At 32.5% G+C, this 11,985-nt stretch overlaps 1 protein-coding gene across 2 annotated transcripts; it reads right to left on the bottom strand.

Moving 5' to 3' along the window:
* Nucleotides 1-2,162: 2,162 nt before the first annotated feature.
* On the bottom strand, nucleotides 2,163-8,344 carry LOC131651652 (beta-1,3-galactosyltransferase GALT1-like). Of its 2 annotated transcripts, none has more exons than XM_058921321.1 (8): nucleotides 8,227-8,344; nucleotides 5,133-6,198; nucleotides 4,468-4,703; nucleotides 4,091-4,372; nucleotides 3,631-3,759; nucleotides 3,384-3,557; nucleotides 2,867-2,974; nucleotides 2,163-2,748 (listed from the first exon to the last, which is right to left on the bottom strand). In XM_058921321.1, the coding sequence occupies exons 2-8, from the start codon at nucleotides 5,896-5,898 to the stop codon at nucleotides 2,533-2,535; spliced, it is 1,911 nt and encodes a 636-aa protein (XP_058777304.1). In that variant the 5' UTR covers nucleotides 5,899-6,198; nucleotides 8,227-8,344; the 3' UTR covers nucleotides 2,163-2,532. The 2 variants fall into 2 exon arrangements, with proteins under 2 accessions (XP_058777304.1, XP_058777303.1); XM_058921320.1 differs by having other exon boundaries at nucleotides 3,384-3,563; nucleotides 8,227-8,343.
* Between the last annotated feature and the right edge of the window lie 3,641 nt (nucleotides 8,345-11,985).

Genomic DNA, 11,985 nt, shown 5'->3' with positions numbered 1-11,985 from the left:
ACCTAAAAAGAAGTAAGACACTCAATTGTCGAGTCTGAAGACACACTGCTCAACATGATGGTCTGTCTAGGGAACAAAACCTAGGTTTTTTACTTATTCAAAAAAGGCATGAGAATGCATAATTTTTTTACACATGTCTTTAATGTTGACTCAAAACGCGAGCCAAGTGCCACTTCAATTTGCGGAGATGCATCTCCGAACAGAATATTTTTACATAATAATTGCAAATGGGTGGGCGAAAATTTATAAGATATATTTGGAGATGCATCTCAAAAACACCCCATAATATAAGAAATACGGACGTTAAAATAGGTAAAAATGGATTCAGAAATATTTTCGAAGATGTATCTTCGAATTAATTTTTGACAAAAGTGGAGTGGCTACGTTAAAATTTTTAAAATGGACTCATCAATATTTTTGGAGATGAATCTCCAAAATAATTTTTGGCAAAAATGGAATGGTTATGTTAAAATAGCTAAAAGTGCACTCAAGAATGTTTTCGGAGATGTATATCCGAATTATTTTTTTGACAAAAATAAGGTGGCTGTTTGATTTCCGAAGGATGAGGTGATACATAATACGTCTGGAGATGCTTCTCTGAAAAATTTGAAGGCAATTTTAAATTTTCAAATGGTGTAAACCACATCATAAAAATGGTTGTTTAATTTAGGAAGGGTGAAGTATCCTAATAATACACAGAGTCCATTAAGAAATCTCCTTTACTTTTACATATCTCATGCTTGAGTGGTTGTAGACCATCATGATAACATAAACGATGAACTTCTTCCTTACTAAGTGTGGGCATTAATTTAGACCCATTTTGAATCCTACACCTCCACAAACAGGAAAGTTACCATAAATTCTAATCATCCACTAATTAATCCAAACACTAAACATTTGAATTCTGATCATAACAAATTGTTGGAAGGACTCAATCTAGCATATACCTAAATGCCACGGCATTTGTTTATAACTTATCAATGACCATTAGATGCAGAAGACAAATATTTATTTTAAATATTCTAGATTTATTCATCGGAATAAATTTCCTATGTTCCTCCATATTTATGTTTATAAAATTCTATAAAATTAACTTGAGACGAACACATCTCTAGGTATGGATGACGAAGAATAAGGAGGGAGAAGTGACAAGGTTATATGCGTCGTTTGTATCGTCCTATCTACTATAACTTTGACATTTCATTTGTGTCCCTCTATATCTAGTAATTTAATTTCTTCTTAAACACTTATTACATTACCCACGTTGCCAATTCTATTTCCGATACCGATTTTCCATTTCGCACCATCACTGCGCGCTAAAGCAATCTATGCTATTTTGTCTCCAGTCTCCATAGGTGAAACCGTGCTTTTAAAAATCTTAAAATATGGTTCTAAGTGGCGAATGCATTTGAACTACTTCAGTTTAAGAATTCTTCTTTCTTCGGAATCTTGAGTCTGAAGACATGTGATGTGATATTTTAAATTCCTTAGTATTGACAAGTCGAAAACACTTGATGAGTTTATGAATTGTGTGAAATGAATCTAATTAGTTGGTTGATTGAGCAAGATAAGCCAACATTTGTAAGTAGATCCAGCAAAGTATGTTGCAAGTTGTAACCATTTGGTGAAACTCCCAAAGTTTGGAGTACAATTGAAGTGCAAGAAATGTCTCATATCACCTAATTGATCATGCAAAGCTAGATGTTGACTCAAGGTCAGACAGACACAATACTAGCACCATAAATATATAACAAAAGGAGGGTTTAAAATAGAATTTACATCAAGAATATTTGACTAGAAGTGTGAGAAACAAGCAAGTATTAATACTATTTGATGATTTGATAATAGAAGCACCAGTGCTATTATATAGATTGATCATTATAATTGACACTGAATAAAAAAAGAGAAAAAAGTATGTTCTAATCATATTGTTATATTGTAAGAAAAATAGAATATTTAATTTATCCTAAAATGATATTATTTACATCATTTTTCCTCAAGCTGATAAATAAATATCACCATTCTCCACATACAAATGAGAACTCATAAATACTATGTAAACATAGTTTTGTATACACTAGTTCTGGCTAACTTTAATTCTTCCAAACACATGCTACAATTTGAATGACATCAGGAATAACACTAAAAAGGGAGTAATTGAGTAAAAATTACTAAACTATCATACTGCTGGCATGTAAAACTGTTAAAAATTTGAGGTTTCTTTCTACAATGGCATGTTTCCAATCAAAATTTGATCAGACGGGAAAATTTGATAACCCGTTTCTAATTGGCAGCTCTATACAAATCTCTCTCCCTCTCTCTACATAGAACAATCATCAGATTTGCTTCAACGAATATATGACTACATAGAACAATCATCAGATTTGCTTCAACGAATATATGACTAACAAATATGCCCTACTAATACCTATTTCTAATCATATCTGGCTACGCTAACTATTCTTTCTATTATACAAAAAAGAGGGAAATTCTTTATCAGAAGTGGTATCTTGGTTAGTCAGCATTCAGTAGTTACCTCCTATCACCGCAGCATGTTGCACGTTTTAATTCCTGAAGTTTGTGCCACAAACATAGCATCTCCCTTGGACCTTGATAATGGGCAACCACATAACCATCCTTGCAACCCTCATTATAAACTCTGCCCTCATTTTCGTATCGAACTTCTAGACCTTCCTTCTTCATTTCTGCGATCCAGATTCCCATTGCAACATCTTCTAATTTAAACATCTGCAACAGTTTTAGAATTGCCAAGTGTTCATGTATGCCTCCAATGCTTTTTGCATAAAATCTTTAGAGCTCACTAGCATTTTTTACATTTTGAAAAAAAAAAAAGGATTTTACATACCTTCAAATGATTCTCTTTGTATTTCTTGTAGACTGCCTTTGCTATGTCATGTGAGATCACATAGCCGGGACCATGTGCCCATGGAGGATAACTTTCTTCGCGCCATTCCTTTACAATAAGTTAATGTTACATTAGTTGAAAATAAGTAGAGAAGAAAATAATTAAAAAATGCGCATAAAAGTTTCATTCCAAATGTGTAGCAAATAAGCAATTCAGTCCACTCAGTAAATACTTTTTCACCTAGTTTCTAAAAATGTAAACGGTTGGGAAGATTTCCATTTTCCGATAATAAGCATATTATAATTAATAAAAATGTATCAGCCCATGGGCCATGACTCAAGCATCAAGTTTCAATCCAACCACGGGAAATAACATTAATTATAATAGATTCATTCAAAACTTATTTACAAGCAGGCTCAATCAACAAATATTGCATATACCATTAACCTACAATCAGAAACTAATAAAGTAAACGAAATGGAAGAGAGATTGCTCAAGTAAGAAAGGATATCTCTACCTCTGTACTGATGTACCATTTGCTATCAGGATTTCGATGAGGCTGTGAATCAGAATTGATGAGTCCGTATAGCAACCCATGAGCCACATTGATCCTCTGCAAAGAGCCTAGCACTTCATCTACACGAACAAATGCATCATCATCTGTCTTCATGATAAACTTTGCTGAAACAACCTGTGTCTGTTCATAAGATAATGCCAATGAGAAGGGAATTATTTTCCAAGTCAAATAAAAGACAAGACATTACCCCAAAAATGCAGATTGCTAAAGACTTCCAGGTTATGAGGCTGTAGTAGTCAACAAACGGCATCAACTGTATGTCTCCATATGTTTGTGCTTCTCTCCATAATTCTTCATTAACTATTTGGCTTTTATGCTGCATCAAATCAAACACGAGATTTACTTCAGCAAAGTCCTTCGTTTAACACTATTAACAGAGAATTCTACATGTCAAAATATCATGTCTGTATTGAAATTATTCAGGGTGAAAATGCTAAGATAGTGTATAGATACTGAAAACAAAAATCTCAAATGGAACAACTATGTTAGCACATTTTATTTCTTATTAATGAAACAATTTATAAGTTTCAAGACCATTAATTCATAAAAATAAAAGAAAATTCAATTTTATAGTATGATAAGATAGATGATCTTTCCCCAATTCTACTTATTTAGTATCAAGTGAGAAGATCACAAGTAACACCCACCAAACCAACAAAGAAGCGCACAGCCGTTGTATTTGATCTAACTGCATTATACTGCATCCAGGTTCTTCTAACAGCCATCCGTCGCTTAAAATTGTTTGCTGTAGAGAAAACACCAATGAAGAGATCCAACGGGGCCTGTGCAGATAGAGGACTTGATTTCAATAGTTCCAAATCATCAATATGATCTGAATCCTCTGATGTAGGCAGACCACTAGCAAGAATGGATGCTAATTTTATGTCCCCTGAAATTTTTATCTCACTGACAAGCCATGGCTCCAAGGTCTGAATCATAACCAGCAAAATTGGTCAGCATATTTAAAGACATTTATTCAATATTTAATATTACAAAAATTAAAAGCAATAGAGTAAGAAAGTACTTCGCGGAAAGCAAATGAAGTAATATGCTTTCCATCAACTGTCATCTGGATTCCCTCTGATCCCACTCTAATAGTTGCGACAAATGGGTAACCTTGCTTAAAAGGAAAGTATTTTCTCTTAATTGATTGCTCTTCAGCTGCTGAAATTTGTCTTGAAGTGTGAGAATGCATACCGCCTATGTAAAGTTGGCTAATATTCTTGCCTACAATCTTATTGCACTGTTCCAGCTCATCAACTGGCATAGAAAACAGCAATAAATAAATAAAGGAAGTTAAAAGAAGTAGTGTAAATGCACTTTATGGCATATACAACATCTGGATCAGCAAAAAGTTATTAGATTAAGTTTTAGCACTAAAAATTAATATAGAAGAGGAAAGACGAAAACGAATATTGATAGAAAAATCAATTGATTTTTAGGCAGAAAAGATTCAATTTTGTTGCAACTGTAAGTTAAGAGGCTAAAAAAACTAGGAAAAATGGCCTTTTGTTATAAAACAAATACTCTTTGGCAGTCATTGAACTCAAATATCTTAAAAATTGATTTTAGAATCATAAGAGGAACCTTGACATCAGTTATGATTTATTTCAGAATCGTAGAAGGAAACTTTGGCTTCAATTATGATGCACATGAATTCATATGGATTAATGAGAGAGTGATTTTCACCTTTCTTAACCTCTTCAGAACCAGGGGATGGACAGCGTTCCTCTTCACCCCAATCATGAGCTAATGTCCAAGTGTTTTGGACAATTACTGGATCTTCGGTGATTTTATCACCATGAAGCCTAACATTGTAGTGCAAGATAACTGGAGGATCAGGCTCCCCAGGGATTGGTTCTCCAGTCAGGTCTATCCGAAAATTACCTAGAATACCATTCGGAGTGCCAATTACAGTAATGGAAGAACCTTGCGTCAGACCACAAGGTACTTGCAGTTTGTAACTACTATTACCAAGTTCGGAAGAATTCATTTTATTAAGAAAATGGGGACACTGTTTCTCTTTTGCTCTTGAACTATCATTTGCATGACCTTGCTTTTGCTCTTCAACTGAAGATACAAGACTATTCCATGCATTGGCAGCTTCCTTGATAGCTTCTGCTGCACTAGGTAAACCCTGAACATGACCAATTAAGTGCTTCAAGTGGTTCCATGTTTGCAGAGTTTGTTGTTCTTTTTTGGAAAAGCTGTTCTTAGCAAAGAGGCTAGATACTAAAATGTCTGCAGAAATAACTTGAGAAGTACCATCTGGGTTTTGAATAGCAGGCGGAATCACAGGATTTATCCATTCTAGAGGATTAGTACCATTTATAGAGACAGGTATGGTCAAATAACCTTCACTAATAGGATTTTTCATGACCCCGTAACGCAGGATCATAAGCATAAAAAGTGTAAACGCTGAGGCAATCAGAACTCCTCCATACAATTTCTTCATCTCGATGATCCTATGAATGAAGCAATATCTCTACGACTTTATGGTACTTGATCATAAGAATGCCAGACCACAACCAAATTGATCATTGTCTTCCGGAATATTGTAAGAGTTCTTATTAGATATACGGAAGCATGTGCAGTGAAACCTTTGCCAGCTATGCAAGATTCGCTTATTTTTTCAAGTCTGTTGTCAATCTGAAACTAAGTTCAACTACCAGCCTTTAGAAGCATGTTTGTATACTGAGACATCCACCATGAAAATCATACCAAAAGCAAATCAAATGCAGCAAGCATGCCGAACCTGTATACAAAACAATAAGTTTACACAGATATCTTTATATATTGCAGCAGGTGGGGATAAAATAACTCAAACGTTGTGCTTTGTCTATATGATTAATCCAAACCAAAAGCAAGTTTTTGATCTTTTTTACCATAACGAAACTTACCATCTTTTTGTTAGGATACTATGAAAAGAATAGAATGGAAACACCACAAATCATTACTAGAACTAACTAGATTTAAAGAAAAGGAAAGATGTACGATTTTCTAGAGAACAGATCTGGTAATATGCAGTATATATGGTATTATTTGTAGCATGTTGAAGTGTCTCAATTTTTTTTACAAGTGGTTACATTACATTACACATACCAAAGCATCTAGGAGCATATCTAGGAGTCTGTTATAATTTTGTTACAGGTTCTTACATTCTGTTACAGTCAGTTAATGGCCATAATTGATTTAACCTAATTCTACTATTTTAGTTTTCAGCAAAGCTTGTGTTCTGGGATCTTATAAATAGCATTGAGTATCTCTAAGTGGGTAATCTAAGTAAAATACAAGTGTGGTATATTCATGTAAACTCTCTATAGTGTTAAAAGAAAATAAGATTGAGATTATAGTTATGAAAAAAAGAGGATCCAAGACTGAACAACAATCATTCTTAGTGCTCATCTTCTTCCCTGCTCTTGTTGAAATTGGTTTCAGGCCATAATTAAATCCACTAACATATCATCTTTGATTTAGCTCAGTTTTCAGTTTTGTATGGAATACTAGTTTCCTAAATTGATTTTAGACCATAATTAATTCCACTAACATATTAATAGTAAGCAAATTCAAACCTCATCTAAAAAAATGTTGAATTATATACACTGCCTTGAGGTAATATGAATCACAGAATCACAATATCTTTCCAACATAAACTTAAAAATTATCATGGCCAGTGTTGTTGATGGCAAATGGCGGTCCATGGCGGTGAGCCAAAATCCCACCATATTGGCCGCTTTGCAGCGCAGAAATAGAGGATTTTAATATTGGCCGATATTTACAATTGCGGCGAGCCCAAAAACCGCCATGTATATCCGCCATAGCAGCCATGGCGCCGCAATTTGATAATACTGATCATGGCTTTAGCAATTTATTATTTGCTAGTACCATGAAGATATTATTTTCTAGAAATTTTCCTGTTGTTAGTCAATTCCGTTACCAGCATTATATTGAAGTTTAATGCAGTGAAGCCACTTCAAATAAAGTTTTCTAACAATAAATGTTGACAAGTCAATACCCTACCTAAGCAAACAACCACCATTTAGTCAACATAGCAATACGGTATTTCATATTTAGAAACATTAACATATACATAAAAAATCATATTAATAATTAGGAATTAAAAAAATAAAAGTGAAACTCAACATATTTAAGAGAACAAAAAATAAATTGACCAATGATTTGATGATACTTAAATCATTAAATTCAATCAAAATCTCAAATTATACATTAATTAGAATCACATAAACCCTACTCCAATCAAATCTTATCAATTTAAACTCAGATCTTAATATTTCCATCGTTTTACCTTTATATAAGTTCAGCATTAAATCTACTAATATAATTAAATTTAGAAATGCATATATAAAAGAAAATATTTATTTAAATATATTTATGCATAAAATATATAAAATAAAAATATATTAAACGCGTTAATCTATGAGCTTCTTCCTAAACTATTCGATCTTCAAATTAAATGCCAAGCAAAAAAAGTATGAATCATTACCAAAACGGAATGAACAAAAACAAATCATGAACTTGAGAACAAAATCATGAACAATAATTAGCACTAAACTAAAACAGTTATAAAATTGCGGTTAATTTCAGTAAGAAGCATCTGAAATCAAAGCAAGTAAAAGCGGAGTCAAAGGGATCAAAAGAAGTGTAAAAAAATTACAAAGAAATTCGAAGAAATTAGAAAGAATCGAACAGAGAGAGTGTGAAAACGAAGTAGAATCGCAATGTAAAGCATTGAAAGAGAAAGCGAGTGAGAGAATCGTTTTACCTTGTGAGATTTTCTTGTGAAAATGGCGGAAAATGCAGAGAGAGAGAGAGAGAGAGAGAGAGAGAGAGAGAGAGAGAGAGAGAGAGAGAGAGAGAGAGAGAGTAGTATAATTATTTATGCTGGTGTTATTTCTTTGTTTTATAAGTTTGAAGTTTCTTTCTGATTTTGTCTTTCTAAATTCTTCATTGTTCAAACTTAATACGTGTAGTACGAACTTTGAAATGATTGAAAGAGAAATAAAAATTAAAAAATATATTAAAGAAAGGAGTCGGTATGGAAAAATAAAAACACCGAGACATTCGGACACCGTTTTCTCCGGTGTTATTAGATTTTTTTTTGTTTAAAACGGGAGGGTAAATATATATATATATATATATATATATATATATATATATATATAAAAGAAAATTATTCTTTCAAAAATTCTACATTAAGGGGTTTAAAACCAAATCAGCCAAATAGAATTAGAAAACCGCAAAATCGAACTGAATCGCATTTGATTCGGATGTATTTGGGTCATTTTTTAACAAATCGCGCGGTTCGGTTCGGTTTGCGGTTTGTATTTTACAAACTGAACCAAATCGTATTATGTTACAACTCCCAAACTTCAATTAGCTTATATCCAACCCAAACTCAAACCTATTATGTCTTAGTCGTACGATTACGAATGATTTTCTCTTCCCCACACTTAAGATTTCAGTTTAAGTCGTCTCAAATCTCTCCTAATGGTATTGCACATTCTTCTCATCTTCTTTTCCAAGTACATATCACCTCTCTTTCATCTCTTAAGTTTTTTCTTTTTCATCTTATTATTTTTATTCTAGTGTTCTCTCTTCCAATTACGTTTTTAATGTTCCTTTTTTTATCTAATCTCTCATCTCTTCTGCTCTTTCTTTTTCATCTTCTCTAATCTTTCATCTCCTCTTTTTTCTATTTCATTATAATGTTTTTTATATTGTTTTGTGCTACTGTTTTATGTTTTTTATTCCACTTTTATTCAATATTATTTTTGTATATTATATGGAAAATTGTTATCCAAATATGATAAATTTTGAGGTTATTTGATAGAGTATAAATGATTAAATACAAAGTTATGTTATCATTTATATGTGTATGTATGACTCAATACATTTTTGTAAAAAAATCGAATCAACCGAACCAATCCAAACCGCATTGGTTTGGTTTGGTTCGATTTTATTTCTAAAAGTCACCCGAACTAAATCGAACCGCACACTTTTTTCTCGTGCGGTTCGGATATTTTTTACGTCAAAACCGCCCAAACCACACCGCAAACACCCCTATGCTACATATCTCAAAAGAAAAATTGCAAGTGGTTATAAAATGGGTAAAATTAAGGGAATTTTTTACAATACCTTATGTCATTGAAAATAATATTATGAAAACTCAATTTTGCCCTAAATTTTAGAAGGTATATTTTCGGAACGCGCTATTTTTTAAAAAAATTTTAGTTAATTTTAGAAATGCATTTACGCGAAGGAATCGTAAATACATTTTCGGATTTTATAGTAAAAATAATTTTTATTGTTTCAAATGTTGTCATATATTAAGACATATATTATATACATGCCGTGAATACAAAATGAATGCAATATTATATGCATGACATGAATACAAAATGAATGCAATACTATATGCATGACATGAATACAAAGACATATATTTTAATATTGTAGTCAACACTACAAAATGTGTCGACGGTCGATAAAGTTGCTAATCAAAATATTATCCAAATGTAATCTAAAGTCGATAAACAAAATATTATCCAAACCAAAATACAATATAAGATATACAAATGTGAAGACTAATGTGTATGGCATACTCTGAGTCGGTCTCTGCCATTCCCGACGTTTATCCGCTGCGTCCTATACAGCAGAGCCTCCCGAGAGCCTCTGCCATAATCGCAATGTATGTTCAATTTCCATGATACGACGGCACCTATGCAACACATCATGAGCTTGATTGGTCCTAGCCTACTCCTCCTCTAGAATCTCCTAAAAAACCAGATATAGAGTAGGACACCCTGAAAAACCAAATGATCTAACCGTCCACGTAACTTCAGTCGTCTAGGCTAAGGTACTCTGAAACTCATCTGGCACCAGATGATTAACATAATCATCAAACAAGGCATTCATATCCCTGCGTTTCACCATGGGAGGAGCAGACACAACAGGATCCCGGAGAATGCCCTGCATGTACCCGAACTAACGCATGACGCGCGTAGGTGTTTACTGTGGAAAATGGTAAACAACCGCTAGTCTTCCCAAAGCCTAAAAACTAAGGGTTACTTGCAGGATCGACTAGTTGATCCTAAGACATGTACTGATGTAACTAAGTATAACTTGTTCAGTTCGACGAAAAACTAGACTCTGTAAGAAACGGTTTTCTTCAAAGCGTTGAACAAGTATGATTTTCCACAAAAAGATATTAATATGACTTAACTGAGGGTGACTCGTGACCGACAGGAAGCTATAACATTTAAAAGAGATACACAACGAGTGCATCTTTAGTGAATTCCATTATCGTGATAGAATTAGTGTGAAAAACATAAATGATGATGTAAAAGATTTGTTCAAAAGTAAAAAAAAAACTATGACGAGGTACTCAAAAGGAATAATTGAAAAGAAAGGAAATTGCATTGAAATTAAAGTGGTGATTCACGTACATTAGCACTCTTGAAACTTTATGCTTCCTTATGCTCAGAATGTAAAGTTTTTATAAGTGAGTCACAACATTTAATCTTAAAATTACGTAAATTCATTGATCTAGTAATAATATTGATGTCGAATAAAAATTATAATTAATAAAAAAATCTTTAATATCACATAAACGGATTTGGCCAATGAATCAACGGGTTGAGAAACTCAAATTCAGTATTTGAAGCAAAATCATACGAATTATTAAGGATTTAGTTAGATATATTTATAAATAAATAGATTCAAATAATTTATAAATAAATAAATAGATTCAAATAATTTATAAATTAGTTTGATTTGGATCAACGAATTTACAGATGGACTCAAATTCGTGAACATCCAAAGTAAAATTTCAATTTTTATATAAAATGTAATACTAATTTTTAGAATCCACTAGTGGTCCTCTATATTTGACTTTCTTTCTATAGCCTGATATCTTTCTATAGGGTGATAAATGTTGAACTATTTTGTCAAAATTGTACTTAAATTTTGTTTTTCTAATGTAAAACCAAAGGTAAAATACATAATAACATTAAATTTTCACATTTACATAGCAATGCTCTAGAAAAGGGTAACCTTATAGTATATGCCTAAAAATAATAAATAATAGTCGGATATCGACAATCAAATAGAGAGGACCCCTACTAAGTTTGGACCCTTAAAATTAAAAACCATATTAAAAGCTTAATACAATATCTAAGTTTGGACGCTTAAAATTTATAGTTGATACCATATGTATTTAATTTTCTTAGTTTTTGACCTGGTCCATTTGCTTTTGGACTTTTCTTAACGTCCCAAACACAGCCGAACACATTTTGTTTTCTTTGGTGGAATCTTGAAACTTTACATTTTTCTTAATTCTTACGCGTTTGATTAATATATTCTCTAATTAATGAAGGGGCAGGCTAAGAGCCGGTTTGTTACGTTATTACCAAAGTAGCCTTATCTTTTGCCAAAAGTTAATTTTTAACTCAAAATTTTTATTTTTCTTATCAGGTGAAATGTAACTTTCATATTAAATTATTTATATTTACAAAGAAAAATT

The sequence above is a fragment of the Vicia villosa genome, linkage group LG2 (assembly GCF_029867415.1).
Source record: "Vicia villosa cultivar HV-30 ecotype Madison, WI linkage group LG2, Vvil1.0, whole genome shotgun sequence".
Classification (NCBI taxonomy): domain Eukaryota; kingdom Viridiplantae; phylum Streptophyta; class Magnoliopsida; order Fabales; family Fabaceae; genus Vicia; species Vicia villosa.
The sequence above is the reverse complement of the archived record's forward strand: the minus strand, read 5'-3'. Positions and strand labels throughout refer to the sequence as shown.

Bases quoted from the DNA above. Each gene is read 5' to 3' on its own strand.
- LOC131651652 (XM_058921320.1), bottom strand. From the start codon at position 5,898: ATGAAGAAATTGTATGGAGGAGTTCTGATTGCCTCAGCGTTTACACTT. The intron at 4,373-4,467 runs GTACTTTCTTAC...GTTATGATTCAG, and splicing joins CTTCATTTGCTTTCCGCGAA to ACCTTGGAGCCATGGCTTGT. The intron at 3,760-4,090 runs GTGGGTGTTACT...GATTTGATGCAG, and splicing joins TGCGCTTCTTTGTTGGTTTG to CATAAAAGCCAAATAGTTAA.